Source organism: Cervus canadensis, chromosome 20 (genome assembly GCF_019320065.1).
Source record: "Cervus canadensis isolate Bull #8, Minnesota chromosome 20, ASM1932006v1, whole genome shotgun sequence".
In the NCBI taxonomy this organism is placed as follows: domain Eukaryota; kingdom Metazoa; phylum Chordata; class Mammalia; order Artiodactyla; family Cervidae; genus Cervus; species Cervus canadensis.
The window spans coordinates 24,127,784-24,143,578 of record NC_057405.1 but is presented as its reverse complement, the minus strand read 5'-3'; the positions used below and the strand labels follow the sequence as shown (position 1 = coordinate 24,143,578).

The following is a 15,795-nucleotide window of genomic DNA, read 5'->3' as shown; positions in this document are numbered from 1 at the left end:
ATCTACAGACTATCATACTAAGTGAAGTCAGAGAAAGACAAATATCACTTATCAGTTTATATATGAAATTTAAAAGCACAGATGAACTTATTTATAAAACAGAAGCAGGCTAACAGACATAGAAACAAACTTGTGGTTACTGAAGGGGAAAGGGGGAGGAATAAATTCGGAGTTTGGGATTATGGTACATATAATACATTCAGCAGTTTTTAGTATATTCACAATTAGCTATGCAACCATCACCACTATGTAACTTGAGACCATTTTTATCATCTCCCAAAGAAACCCATAACCCTTGGCATATACCCCTCCCCTTGTTGTTCTAGCCCCTGGTGATCACTTATCCACATTTGTCTCTTGATTTGGCACTTAATTTAGATGGAATTATACAGTATGTGAGCTTCCCAGGTGGCGCTAGTGGTAAAGAACTTGCCTGCTAATGCAGGAGATGTAAGAGATGCTCGTTCAAACCCTGGGTTGGGAAGATCCCCTGGAGGAGGACATGGCAACCCACTGCAGCATTCTTGCCTGGAGAATCCCATGGGCAGAGGAGCCTGGTGGGGTACAGTCCATGGGGTCACACAGAGTCAGACATGACTGAAGCGACTTAGCATGCATGCACCCAGATAGTATGTAACCTTTGGTAGCTGGCTTCTTTCATGTGGTATAATGTTTTCAACTTTGTAACATGTACCATTCTTTTTATGAGTGATAGTATTCCATGGCATGGATAAAACACGTTTCCATTCATCATTTGAGAGGCATTTGGGTTGTTTTCTTTTTAAAGTGTTAGGAATAATGCTAATCTGAATGTTCCTGTGTAAGCATTTGGATATGTTTTCACTTCTCTCATGGATATATCTAAGAATGAAATTACTGAGTAGGATGACAACTCAAAGTTTAATTTAACTCTAAGTTTTATTTAACTAAACTGCCAAACTGTTTCCAAAGTGACTGCATTTTACACTGCCACCAGCTATGTGTGAGGCGCCCAGTTTCTTCAGATTCTCGTCAGCACCTGTTAGCATCGCCTTTTTGCTGTAGCTAGCCTGTGCTTGCAAAGTGGCCTCTCATCGTGGTTTTCATAAAGCTTCTTTTAAGCCAAATTTATCAAATTTGTTTGATATCTCAAACAATTCACTTTGGTTGTGGATTCAGATTCTTATATTAAAATTCTTTTGAGTCATCCATTTCTTAAAAATGGCTTTTTGTTGAAAGAGAAGCATATTCACAGTATTAGAAGTTCAGTTTCTTTTTTCCCCTGGGAATTCTTTGGTTAACTGCATTAGAACTTTGTCTACATGGATCAATCAGAGCAGGAGCTCTTTTCAGTTGATATCTGTCTGCCCAGACCAGTATTCCTAAGGTACACAGAACGTGAGAGACATTTTTCGCCAATTGAAAAGACTTTTTTAAACATGCAGAGGAAACTAGTAGTTCCAGTTTTACCACTTGACATAGATGGAAATGGACACGGAAACCTAACCCCAGAATATGAAGAGCTGTTCTTTATTGTGGACAAGACATTTTCTTGAATGATGCGAACTTTTGTAGCATACTAACAGGCAGAAAAACCAGATTTTCTGTCATCTGCCACCCAGCTCTCAATACATCTCTGAGATCTTCCATTGACCCAATTTCATCCGTAGACAGACCCTCTATTTTTGCTGCCACTGGCCACAGGCAAAGCAAAAGAAGAGCCAGATTCACCAGGAAGCAGAACCAGCAGGAAACAAAACAAGGCCAGAGTTAAGAGAAAACAGAGATTGAAAGTAGTGTTCTGTTGTCTCTTGATATTAAATCCAGGAGCCAGAAAAAGGCATCACTGGGCTCAGAGCATTCATGGGGCTCCCTGCCCAGAGGTCCAGCAGATATCCACCTGGGCATTTTTACAGGATCTCCGACACTCTTGAAACATAATCCTCAAATTTAAAGCAGTTGTCAGAAAAATATATAGGAAATGTCAGAATTTTAACTCATTAGTGAGCAAACCAACAGAGTGTCAAACTGGTTCCTCAGATGATGTGCATATAGACACAGATATACAGTCATTGCGGAAAAAAGAGAATGCTCGGACATTATCCAGTTTGATTCCAACTGGATAATGTTCTCTAGCTCAATAAAACCCCATCCTTTGGAGTTATCCTCACTACAAAATAGTGATCATTTGCTCCTTATAAGTTCAAGTTAACATCTTTTTTTGTTGTAGTTCAGTCGCCTAGTCGTGTCCGACTCTTTGCAACCCCACTTTGTAACGTTTTTACAGAGTTGTAAAATTTTGGGGCTGTAATTATTATAAGAGTAAATAATAAGTCAATAAATATTCCATTCCCCCAGAGAGTCAGATACCTTTAGGTCCTTGGGGTGCTTATTAGATAATCTTTAAATATGGCATTAACAGGTGAAGCAGTTTTGTTTTTTTTTTCCTAATCTCATTTCCAAGTTTAGATTTTTTTTTTTTTTCTTTACTGGAAGGATGCAGGTATTACTCTGAGCAACTGGGTAATTGGCACGCCCTTAATATATTGTGCAAGATTAGAGAAGACAGGTTTTTCATTGGGTTGAACACATTTTTGAGAGCCTTATCAGACAAACCCAAGCAGTTCACAAGTAAGGTACATAAATTTAGAGTCAAGGGCTGCGATGAGGTGGAGGAAACCCGTGAAAATTGGCAGAACATAGAAGAAAGTAAAACTTGGAACCAGCTGAGACACCTAGAGAGTTGGTTGGCTGAAGTTACGGAGGTGTGGGGAGCGGGGGGTCGAGAACTCCAGGTTTAGTGATGAAAGAGAATGAAAGTCTTGCCAGGAGGCACATGGTGGGAAAAACCCATGAGAATAGAGTGTCTCAGGATCAACAGAATCAAATGCTTTGTTGAATACACGATGTATGAAGATGTCAAAAGGATGAGGACTGAAGAATAATAGGATTTTGCCACGCGGGGTCATTGTTTGACTTTGATGAGAGGAAAAGGCCGTATGGATGAAGTGCTGGTGTCAGAGCCTGGTTTTGCTTGGTTTAGGAGAGAATAGGGAGAGAGGATGTACAGCCTAGAGGTTTCAGCACAAAGTCAGTAACTAAAGGAGAGTCTTCCAAAGGGGGAAGGAGGATGTTTTGTTTGTTTGATCTTTAAAGATGGGTTGTGTCAGCCTGTTTGTATAGTGAGAACTCACTGATTCAGCTTCAATTTAGGGGCTTCCCAGCTGGGTAAAGAATCCATCTACCAAAAAACGGGAGATAACCTACATTTTCTAATAAAATAATTAAGGTTAAAAAAAAAAAAAAAAGAATTCATCTACCAATACAGCAGACACAGGAGACATGGGCTGGGGTTGATCCCTGGGTTGAGAAGATCCCCTGCAGGAGGAAATGGCAACCATCTCTGGTATTCTTGCCTGGAAAATTCTATTGACAGAGGAGCTTGGCGGGCTACAGTTCATGGAATTGCAAGGAGTGGGCACAGCTGAGCAAAGGCCGGAACTTCACTTTACTCAGCAATGGGAGGGATGCTGCCAATGTTTGGTGTGTGCTGATTTTAAGTATTCAAGTCTTAATGTGACCGGTACAAAATATGAAATGCAGGGGTGGGAGGCAGCAGTCAGTGCTCAACAGAGACCTCCAAAAAGCTTTAAAAGGCAGAAGGCCTTCCAGGGCATCTTGAAGGACTCAGGCACATCTAAAGGAGGAATCAGTTTTTGGATGATGGAAGCAGAATAAAGGAGAAACAGGCAAACAGAGGTAAATCTGTGTTAAGACTCTGACCTTCCCATTGGTTTAATTGATCTGGTTGGTTAGACCCAACTCCAAACCTCTCCCTTCAGTTAGCTAACAGAATCGAAAATGCCCTAACATGTTCCATTTGAACATAGGATGCTCTAAATTCTTTAGGAAGCTATTCAGATCACATAATAATAATTTTGAGCTTCTAAACAAAATATTTTATTTTTTGAGGAAAAAGGAAATGTGTCTGTCTTATTCATAGATTTACTTTTAATATAACTTCTTAAATCACCCCCCCCACCAAAAAATGGTAATTGTTTACTGTACAGATTTATCTGATTTTTTTCGGAATTTTTATTTGTTGACATTGTAGAACATTTCATTGCTGTAATTAATTATCCATGAAAAATTTGTGAAACTTCCTCGTTCATTGGATACATTTTCATAATAGAACTGTTATAGAAAACACCTTCCTGTTCTTTCAAACTTCTCTATAACCTAAATAACACCATCTAAAATTTAGCAATAGTATTTTTGTGCAGTGGTTTTTAAAATACAGATTGAGAGTTGTGATATAATTCTGTTTTCATGAGAATCACGTGGAGAAAAAAGGTGTGTGTTAGTTTATATGTACTTTACAATAAAGGTAAAAATGAAATCCCTAGAAAAGAGGGTTTCATTAACCACTGTGGGGAGTGTGCTGAGGAGACTGAGGAGAGATGAAAAACTATGGATTTCCAGTCACAGGTGTTTGACTGAAGATGGATCTTACAATGGTGAGACTGACCCAATCCTGTCATTTCTGTATATCCTTCAGCAGACTCGTGTGAATAAAATAGTAGAGAAACCAGACACTAAGAGAGGACTTGAGCAGGATCACAGAGTTAGGAAATGCATTCAAATAAATTGGTGAGGACATGAAATTAATCAGCCATGATATTTACCTGAAAAGGAAGTCCACTAGAGTTGGGTATATAAACCTCACAGAAATGAGTGTTAAATTGATGATGTGTAAAACTGTCTTCTTAATGTTTGGAAAAAGAGACTGCATAAAATGCGTAGCGGAATTGCCAGGTTCGCAAATCGCTTTAAAGAACACGTGGCTTCATGATAAGATTAGAGTAGAGGGAGACAGTATGAATACCTGAACACTGCCAGGTGCGTGTCGACATGGACCGATTCAAGACACAGCCAGGGTTTAACATTCCAGGTTATTCTGGTCAGATCAGGTCTGTTTCCGTTCACCGTCTCTGAAGGGATCCTGAGGTCCAGGCAGTCCTCTGTTTTCCTTGCCGTCTGAGCCCGCATACCAGTTTTCCTTTCCTCTGAAACGCTCATTGTGTGTGTAACCACAGACATGTTACATGATCACCAAGGCTTTCTGTTTTATCGTTTCTCATCATATTAGGGTCTATTCTGACTGGTATAAGACATGTCATCACTTAAGCTATATTCAATGATATATTTAGTATTTCCAGACAAGAAATAGAAAATCCAGATGGTGGTAAAGGTCATGGAAGTCAGTTTTTGCAGATATTTTCAGGGCACATAAAATAAGAGGCTGTTTCAAAGATATAAAACAGGCCTTTTTGGGGCCAAAAAAGGATAGTCTATGTCAATAACGTAAATGCATACACAGCACGATTAAGATAGAAAGAAGCCTACCCCCTGGCAACCTCTGCCCTGCTTCCGACTCCAGTTTACAGATACACCTTTGCTTGGACAGGTAGAGAGGTATGTCCATTAACTTTCTATGGTGCTGAAACTCTGAGCAGAAATTTATTCATTTGGGAAAGAAGTCCAGTGATTTAGTCGGATACACTGAGGCAAGCTCAGGACACAGACGAATAAGTTTTGCAGAAAGGAATGAAAATGGGAACATCTGGACCCAGAACCTGTGTGTTTGAAGAGTCCAAAGATGAAAATGAGAGGAAACTTGTGTGGAGGAGATGGACCAGGAGGGGCTAAGATGGACCAGAAGGGGAGAGGCTGGGAGTTTTGCCAGATTAACAGTCTTTCCTGGGTTCACTAAGCCTCAGAGAATAAAAGATGTGCCTATGAGTTGGAATCCCAAAGAGAAACCAGCACAAACGCTGTTTTCATTTTTTTTAAACCTTGTCGTGTGGCAAATTCTGAATCCATTTTTAACAATATTTTTCCCTCAGAAGTGTATATGAACTTTTCTCAGGGACTGAAATATTTTGGCTTTTCCCTGAAAGTAACAGAGGAACTGTTGACAAAACCGATCAGTTACATTTACTTCCCCATCACTAGCATCTGTTGCATTTCCTTCTCCTCTCTTCCAGGAGTTGATAGATGACTCTGTGTTGAAATGCTTGTTCAAGCTACATCCAGTAAACATTTGACAGTGGTGATGTGATTTTAAGAGTATCTGTAGCTGTAGGACTACTGCTCAGCTGGCTTTTCACTCTAGAATTTTGCCTGGATTATTTCAAAATGAATGAGATTTAGAGTTTCAGTTATGCTGACCTGTAATTTATGGATGCATATATGTTTTTACTTTGTAAATATAGTTCATTTACCCCTAAAATGCAAGGCAGACGGATGGGGACTTCCGGAAGAGCCATCACCAAGAGCACAAGCATGAGCGGAGAGATGTACACACTGGAGCATAATGATGGCAGCCAGTCGGACACAGCTGTGGGCACCGTCGGAGCAGGTGGGAAGAAGAGGAGGTCCAGCCTGAGTGCCAAAGTGGTTGCCATAGTGTCGCGAAGGAGCAGAAGCACGTCCCAGCTGAGCCAAACAGGTGAGTGATATGAACTCAGACATCTCAAGTTCTTACTGGAGAGACGGAGTCGATCGTCATGCTGTCTCGTGATGGGCTTTACAGTGTATCGATTCTTCTTTGCGAAGAATGTTTATTTCTGTTTTTGGAAACCTCCACGTGTGAGTTTATTCTTCTTTTCTGTACAGCTGTCTAACAGGGTATCATTTGTCAACCCTAAAGTGGTCAGATGTTCTCATTCAAGTGAAAAAAAAAATTAAGCCATGTTTACAAATATGCAAGGAAATGCAAAGAAGTATTAAAGAACCAAATTGATTGAAATGCAAGAAAAGCAACAGGATTCTCCTTTTCAAAATGTTCCTTAATGCAATTACTTCTAATTTAGACTAACTCCATATTGTCATAGAAAAGAAGGTCAGTTGTGCAACTTGAAAAAGTGTGTGAATGCAATAACTGAACTGTGATTGCTGTATTTTCAATGCAAGTAAAAATCTAGTGGTTATTTTTACTTTAGAAAAAAAATGGGTCAGTGTATTCATGCAAAGAATAATGTTTTAATACAAATTTGAGTTTCAAACATTTTCTGCTCCTTATAAATCTTAAAAGCTTTATGTCCACAAGGTATATAGAAGAAAGCAAACACAGAAGGGAGGATGGTTATGTATTCTAAAATATTTAAAAAAAACTGCCTGAAATTATATAACATTTGATCTTACATATTAGATAATTCATTACTAGGCTGAGTACTGCAGAAAACCGAAGGTAAGTGAAATATGCAACTGTTATCAATTGTCAGCACTTGTTTCTCCTGCCATAATCTTAGTTCCATTTTTTGTTCCTTAAGAGTGAAAGTCTTATTGCAAAATTTACTTATGCTAATAGTAATTTGCTTACGCTAAAACACTTTCATGAAATGTTTTTTTATAGTTAACTTGGCATCCTGGAAACTACGTGTTTTATATTATGCATTTTACTGGACAAAGTGACGAATAAATTAGAAATTGGAATTTTTGAGCCATTCAGAAATTGAACTAGCACACATAGCTGTTTATCAGAGCAGAGGTTTGTCTTTCTGAAAATCATAGGATTAGAAAGGACCGATGTTATCCGGGGTCTAGGAGCTGCCTCTCTGCCATCCCAGGGGGTTGGGCTGTTCATTTTGAAGGAAAATCATGTGTCTTCCTTACTCCTACTCCTTACTCCTTAAGAGTAGGAGGTGTTTTTTCATTTCTTTTGCTTCTTTTATTTTTGACCCTGGTGCTTAGTGGTTTGTAGGACTGATGTAATAAATGATCCTTTCCAGTGCGGGGTGTGGATGGACTTTGACCATCAGACTTCACATCACTTTATCACTTGGATGAAATGGAAATTCTCTTTAATGTCCTTCTAGGGAAGCAGTGTAACTTCCCTGTATAGTAGTAACTTCCACTGAATACCCTGGTTTCAGAGATCAGGTTTCAAGGCAAGGGGCAAAAAGGATGACAAAGCCAAGATAACAAAATAGTTCTATTCCAAAGTGACTGAGGAATGAACTTTGACTTGCCCTCTGGGGCTCAGTTTGCCTGTTTAGTGGGTGGGTTTGACTGAAAGTCCACCCCTGAACTTCCCAGGTGTAGGAATTGATGTTTCTTCTTCTGCATCATGATTGTGTCTTACATTTGGTAACATGTTTTCTCATTCTTCTTCATCCTCCCAAGGTAACTGACCAGCGGTGACAACCCTGTTATCTCTCCTTGTTTCAGTGGGTGGCCTGGTTCTTCTCCCTGTTGCTTCTTTTACAAGTGATTTTTTCCCCCTTTATCAGTGGTTATATTTTATCTCTCCTGTGAAGAGTCACCAAAATTCAGAATTCTCATTCTAAGAAATCGTGTTTTTTGTTGCTTCAGCTGCTGTGTGAAAGTGAAAGTCGCTCAGTCATGTCCAGCTCTTTGCGACCCCATAGACTATACAATCCAGGGGATTCTCCAGGCCAGAATACTGGAGTGGGTAGCCTTTCCCTTCTCCAGGGGATCTTCCCAGCCCAGGGATCAAACCCAGGTCTCTTGCATTGCAGGCAGATTCTTCCCCAGCTGAGCCACAAGGGAAACTCAAGAATACTGGAGTGGGTAGCCTATCCCTTCTCCAGCGGATCATCCCAACCCAGGGATCAACCCGGGGTCTCCTGCATTGCAGGCAGATACTTTACCAACTGAGGTATTAAGACTGTATATGATCATAAAATTTATTTTTCCATATTTGTCCTCCAAAGAATTATTCCTTAATTTTAATTTCTTATAAGAAACCCCTTGGATGGCCTACTTTAAATAAGTGGAACATCTCCACAAATCTGAATTTTGAGGCCTTCCTTTCAGTAATGCCATAGTATGTATAGTTACAAACCCTTAGAATAGTTTTCTACTTTTTAAAATGTTCCTTTAACTCGCTTCCCCCCAGGTCCGTCATTCTAGAGAAAACTATGTGATATTTGTCCAATTTTAAGAAACATTATCATATTTCATTTAGATGTCTTTAGTGTAAAGTGAACGCAATAATTATAGACTGGTGAGGGTTTTGGGGGGCTTCTAAATATATGCATAATTAAGACAAATTTTTAGTATTTCATTAAAATAGTTGATTTACAATGTTGTGTTAATTTCTGCTATACAGCAAAGTGATTCATCTATATATATATATTATAACGCGTGTGTGTGTGTTCAGTCAGTCAGTCATGTCAGTCTCTTTGCAACCTTATGGACTGTAGCCCACCAGGCTCCTCTGTCCATGGGATTGTCTAGGCAAGAATACTGGAGTGGGTTGCCATTTCCTCTCTAAGGCAGATTCTTTACCACTGAGCCACCTGGGAAGCCCAATATTTTTATATATATATATATATATATATATATATATGCATATATGCATATTATTTTTCGTATTCTCTTCCATGATGATTTATCATAAGATCTTGAATTTAGTTCCCTGTGCAATGCAGTAGAATCCTATTGTTTATCCATCCTATATGTAATCACTTGCATCTACTAATCCCAAACTCGCAGTCCATCCCTCCCCAAGTTGCCTCCCTCATGGCAACCACAAGTCTCTCCTTTATATCTGTGAGTCCATTTCTGTTTTGTGAATAAATTCATTATGTTGTATTTTAGAGTCCACATATAAATGATATCATATGTTATTTTTCTTTCTCTGTCTTACTTCAGTTAGTGTGATAATCTTGAGGTCCAACCATGTTGCTGCAAATAGATTTATTTCATCCTTTTTTATGGCTGAGTAATATTCCATTGCATATATGTACCACATCTTTATCTGTTTAGCTAAAACAGGTTGTCCAATGGTGTCAGTTAATCAAAGATTTGGAAGAAGAAGGCAGTGTTATGGAATAAAACAAGCTGGGTATTCTGTGGAATAGTATGTATTATGTTTAATGTAAATGTCTTCTTATGTTTGTAAAAAAAAAAAAAAAAAAGTTTAAGGGATTCTATGGCAGTGAGTCTCTGGTATCTTCCCCAAGCATCTCTGCCACAAAGATGATGGATACTCGGGGAAACGTGAAGCAATCAGAAATAATGTTTAACCAGCTCTTTTTAGAATGGGAGATTTCAAGTATGTTGTTTTATTTGTTTTTGTTTTTATAGGCACAGGTTTGCTCAAGGAGTTTATTTGCTTCTTTGTTCAAAATCAAATAAAATTTATTTGCAAAAAATGAAAAGCATAGTAAATTATATATATATATATACATATATTTATGTAGTAAATTATATATGTGATATGTAAGTATATTACATTTACTTTGCACTTATATGTTACTTACTGTGCACCTCAATATATTTACTGTGCTCTTCAATTATGTATAATTATTTATGTTGAATATTTCAAGTATAAACAATGTTAATATTTTAAAATCACCTTTAGCACAATATGCATAATGGAAGTAGGAATTTTTAAAAATATTTTTTAACTGGGAGAGTGATATAAACAGAAATGTTTCCAAAAATGCTACTGCTAATGAATGGCTTCAAACCATCAGGCACATAACTCAAAACTTGTTTGGTGTGCAACATCTGAATTAGATTGAAAAGGGTATAAGAAGTGGAAGGAAAAGGAAACTTTAAGGAAAAGCCCCTGATCCAGGAGTGTTTTGGAACTGAATGGAGCTCTGGTTTGCTCAATGTAGGGCCAGGCCTTAGGATATGAGGGGGGCTTTGGGCCTAATGTAGGTATAGCCTGGCCTTTGTAGGCTGAGGTTTGCCTCACTAAGAATGAAGGCTCTTCATGAAGAGCATCCTTATGTACACCCTGTATTTACCAACACGTGAAGATGATTGTGGTGATAGTTACCATAATAATGATAAGTATTCATATATCTAAATGATTGAAACCAGGATGTTTGCATTTCTAGAGCTTTTTCCATGTACCCCTAAGTTATACAGGCACAGGTGTGTGTGTATAACTGCAATCCATGATTGGAGACAAAAACATTGTAATGAGAACTTTTAGCTTTTTTGAAGAAGACACCTATAGATGTAAAAGTATTATCAGCTTTATAAGCTAGAAACTACTTAATTTACTTTATCATATTATTGAATATCTGTCTCTCCAGGACTGTACCAGGAACAATGGGTATTTCAAAATTTAGAAGCATTATTCCCAGTGGACAGAAATCATTCACATTTGAAATAAACAAGAATCGAAGAACTCAATAAGAAAACGTAAAGCCAGATGCCAAATGTGATAATACCCAGTGTCATTTATGTGTATTCCCAAGGGAAGTGGGAAGACAGTTTGGTCGAAGGACTGAATTTCTTAGGATAAGAACACATACAGAATTAGCAGCTGATTATAGTCTAGACATTTAATGTAATTATTGCTTGTTATATCATTAACAGCTGATGATACTTCATTAACTAGATTAATATCATCTTTTCCTACAAACTGGCAGGATTTTGGTGGTTTTACATTGATTAAATTATGGAAAATGTCACAGGACTTTGTTATACTGTCAAATAATCAAGTTAATTATCATGTACTAAGGCCATACTAAAAAAGTCACTTCTGTGTTCCTTTAAGAACAGATATTTTGTACCGTTCCAACATTTTCCACCATCCACATTTCTGTTTCCCCTGTGCAAATCCTTTATTTCAAGACCTGCTCAAAATCCTCTTAATTCATCTCATGGTGTTATTTCAAGATTTTCTAGTCTCTTTTTCCTCTGAATTCCTGTAGATCCCAACTTCACTGTCAACTTGTTGCAAACACAAACACTCTGGGGCCATTGCCATGAGCAAAGCAATAAGGAAATAATGATTAAGAAAAGCTCTCATCTGGACACAGATAAACAAGCAAACAAACAAACAAAAAGCTTCAGTGACTTGAAAATGATTCACACTCCCTCTGAGAGAAATCTGAGTCTATATATAATACCATTTCACACCAGTCAGGATGGCTGCTATCCAAAAGTCTACAAGCAATAAATGCTGGAGAGGATATGGAGAAAAGGGAGCCCTCTTACACTGTTGGTGGGAATGCAAACTAGTACAGCCACTGTGGAGAACAGTGTGGAGATTCCTTAAAAAAGTGGAAATAGAACTGCCATATGACCCAGCAATCCCACTCCTGGGCATACACACCGAGGAAACCAGAACTGAAAGAGACACGTGCACCCCAATGTTCATCACAGCTCTGTTTATAATAGCCAGGACATGGAAGCAACCTAGATGCCCATCAGCAGACGAATGGATAAGGAAGCTGTGGTACATATACACAATGGAATATTACTCAGCCATTAAAAAGAATACATTTGAATCAGTTCTAATGAGGTGGATGAAACTGGAGCCCATTATACAGAGTGAAGTAAGCCAGAAAGAAAAACACCAATACAGTATACTAACACATATATATGGAATTTAGAAATACGGTAATGATGACTCTATATGCAAGACAGAAAAAGAGACAAAGATGTATAGAACAGACTGTTGGACTCTGTGGAGCAGGCGAGGGTGGGATGTTCAGAGAGAACAGCATTGAAACAAGTATACTATCAAGGATGAAACAGATCACCAGCCCAGGTTTGATGCATGAGACAAGTGCTCAGGGCTGGTGCACTGGGAAGACCCAGAGGGATGGGATGGGGAGGGAGGCGGGAGCGGGGATCGGGATGGGGAACACATGTAAATCCATGGCTGATTCATATCAAAGTGTGGCAAAAACTACTACAATATAGTAAAGTAATTAGCCTCCAACTAATATAAATAAATGAAAAAAATTTTTTTAATTAAAAAAGAAAAAACCTTCCAGCCACACTGTGCTTCTTCCTCTTGTCCTTTGTTACACCAGGGTGAGTGGAACAGGGCCCAGGTCCTCACGGATTGCACCGAGTCCAGAAGCCCAGCTATGCCTGCTTCTTCTGCCTTCCTGACCTGACACATTTAGTGTCATCTGTTCTAGGCTCAGACATTTCCAAAAGACTGAAGTTTTAGGCCTGCCTTCCTTCTGCCGTTTTTCTTCAGAAATCGTGACACAAGGAAGCATAAAATAATTTTGTGGCAATTATTAAGAGGCCAGTATATTGTGGAAAGGGGAAGAAAAAATACTGGAAGGAAAACACAAGATGTGTGTCAATAAATTGCCTAGCCTATGAACACAATTTGGCTGAAGCAAAGATGTATGAAAGAGCCGTAATGGGACATATGTTTTGGAAAGAAGATTGGAGCCAGGTCTTGAAACCATTTAAAGGACTCTGCTCACTATTTTTATGAAGAGCTTTTAATTGAAAATAGAAGAAAGAAAACTGTGTCCCCAGAAGCTTAAGTGGAAGCAAGATGTACAAAATAGTGAGGAAGCAGAAAGGTCAGGGTGAGGCTAGTGGATGAAATGGAAAAATGTGACGTAGGTAGAAAAAGAGCCATAAAGAGGGCCAGGGATGAGCTTGTTGTGATAAAGTAGGGGCCCAAATGGAGAGGGGACAAAATGAGAGACCCACATGTAGGGGTAACTGGCAAGGGAATGGGGGTGGGCAGGATTCAGGGAAAGAGTGAGTGAGCAACCAGAAGGAGAAATAGACCCGAGGGAAGGGAGGGTTTCCCAGAGTGGCTGCTTAATCCCCAGAAGGACGGGAAGGCCAGGAAGTGAGAACAGACCATTGGAGTTTGCACCTGCAGGTCTCTCTTCCTGGCCCAGTGGGGAAGGACAGGGGTCCTCAGTGTGGGTGGCTCGCCAGGAGGGAGACCGTTCCTCTCTCCATTCTGTCCGCGTTTCAGCTGGAACCACCATCTCCTAGATCTGGGATGGGACTGCTGAAGATCAGGCTGGAGGGTCGACAGTGAGTCAGAGCAGGGATTCCCCAAAACCCTAAAACCTATCAGATGAGTGGTGCTGAAAAGATGAGAGAGAGAGAATTACTACAAACTTATCTTCAGAAGGCATGAAGGGAAGAGCTCAGTGTGAACAGTCTGTCTTTCATTCATTATACCAGCATTTATTGACTATTTTTCATGTACCAGACTGTCATCGAAAGGGTGTTAGGAGCAGGTAAAGTGTATGTGTGTGTGTGCACATGCGTGTGCATGCACGTGTCTCAGAACAAAGGGGATCTGGGCATTTTTCCAGGATGACATGTGGAAGAGGTACCTCTGGGTGAAGATATGGAAAAATTTGAGATACAATACAAAAAATTTAAAGTATTGGAGCAAAATCCCAAAGAGCAAAGTAGTTAATTTGAGGACACAAGGTTATTCTTGGAGAGTGGGCAAGATGGTACTGTCCCTGTTTGATAGACGAAACGGTTGAAATCCAGAGGAGTATTGCGGTGGGATTCCTGAGTCGTGAAGGAGCCTGTGTCCAGGGCGATGCGGATAGAGGGAGGGGTTCAGGGTGAAAAGCGTAGTAGTGAGATGGTCATTTGCATGGATCAGAGTACGGCCAACCCCTGCCCACGTTCCTGAGTTTGGTTGACGGAAGTCTCTGAAAGTAGCTTTAGAAACATCTCCTAGGGTTCATGTCATCCCTGCAGGCTTGTGATTCATCGTGGCTGTTTTTTTTTTTTTTTTTGTGGCTGTTCTTATATCTCTCAAGTCATCCCCAAAGTTTCTGCATCTCTGCTGTCCTCCCAGGATTTCTGCAGTCATTGTTGAGTCTTTTGAGTTCTTGTGGATTCTGACACGAGGATTGGTTGGATCCAGACCCATTTTGGAAGTTCACTGTCTTGGGATGCCATCTGCTCCTTAGGTGACTGTCTGCAGTATGAATATTAGTCTCACTGGAGAAAGGGGAAGTCCTGCCTTCTCTCTTATCTGTAGATATTCCCCTTCCCAAGGCAGAGAGCAGACCTTATTCTCACTCAGAATATGGGTCAGGGGACTTCCCTGGTGGTCCAGTGGTTAAGACTTTGCCTTCCAATGCAGGGAGTACAAGTTCAATCCCTGGTTGGGGAGCTGAGATCCCACCAAAAATCCAGAACATGAAAAGAGAAGTAACAGTGTGCGTGCATACAGTCGATCAGTTGTGTCTAACTCTTTGCGACCCCATGGCCATGGACTGTAGCCCATCAGGCTCCTCTGTCCATGGGATTTACCAGCAAGATTACTGTAGTGGGTTGCCATTTCCTCCTCCAGGGGATCCTCCCTACCCAGGGATCAAACCTTCTGCATTGGCAGGCAGATTCTTTACCACTGAGTTACCTGGGAAGCCTGTGAAGTAATAGTGTAACAAATTCAATAGAGACTTTGAAAATGGTACACATTAGGAAAAAAAAAGAAAACTTTAAAAAAAAAGAATATGGATCAAAAAGACTTTTTTTTTTCTTCCTTTGGCAATTTAGCTCAAGGAAATTATTTCATTACCATCATGGGGATGAAGAGAAACATTTCAGAAGGCCCAAAGAGTATTAAAAACTGTATAGATAGAGTTCATTATTCTACAAAATCATATGGGTTAAAACTTAAGTATTCTAAGAAGTTTTAGCTAGACTTAAGGGTAGTTCATTTTAGAATAGCTTAATAAGAGTTAATGAATATCCAAGGCATATCTCTAACTTCTCAAGACATAGATAGAAACTAACCATAGTACCCTTGATCCATTGTCAAGAAAATAACAATATACACAAAACTTGAACTGTAATCCACTTATCCCTAAAGGAATAGTTCCTGAAAAAGCTAATTTACCCATGAGCTCAAGGCATTATTTTAAAATTTATGTTGTTCGTAGTCAATATGCGTTCCAAGAAAATGTCCAAGTTATTAAATGCTCTTCTGCTTATCTTTTTCCAGTTTTCTTCTTCAAAGCCACACAGTTAAGGCAAGTCATAAAATAAACCATGCACCAGCTTAGACCTCATACT

The 15,795-nt window shown here is 39.4% G+C and overlaps 1 protein-coding gene across 49 annotated transcripts in view; it reads left to right on the top strand.

Annotated features, from left to right (window-relative positions):
• The window catches only part of RIMS1 (regulating synaptic membrane exocytosis 1), a 582,755-nt gene that overhangs the window by 499,994 nt on the left and 66,966 nt on the right, over positions 1 to 15,795 (top strand). For 23 of the 49 annotated variants that reach the window (XM_043439243.1, XM_043439241.1, XM_043439238.1 and 20 more), the window contains one exon: positions 6,255 to 6,490. The exons of 21 other annotated variants lie outside the window; for them this stretch is intronic. In XM_043439243.1, the coding sequence (XP_043295178.1) occupies positions 6,255 to 6,490 (236 nt within the window). The remainder of the gene's footprint in view (positions 1 to 6,254; positions 6,491 to 15,795) is intronic. 5 more of the 49 variants (XM_043439244.1, XM_043439239.1, XM_043439235.1 and 2 more) reach the window with 1 other exon arrangement.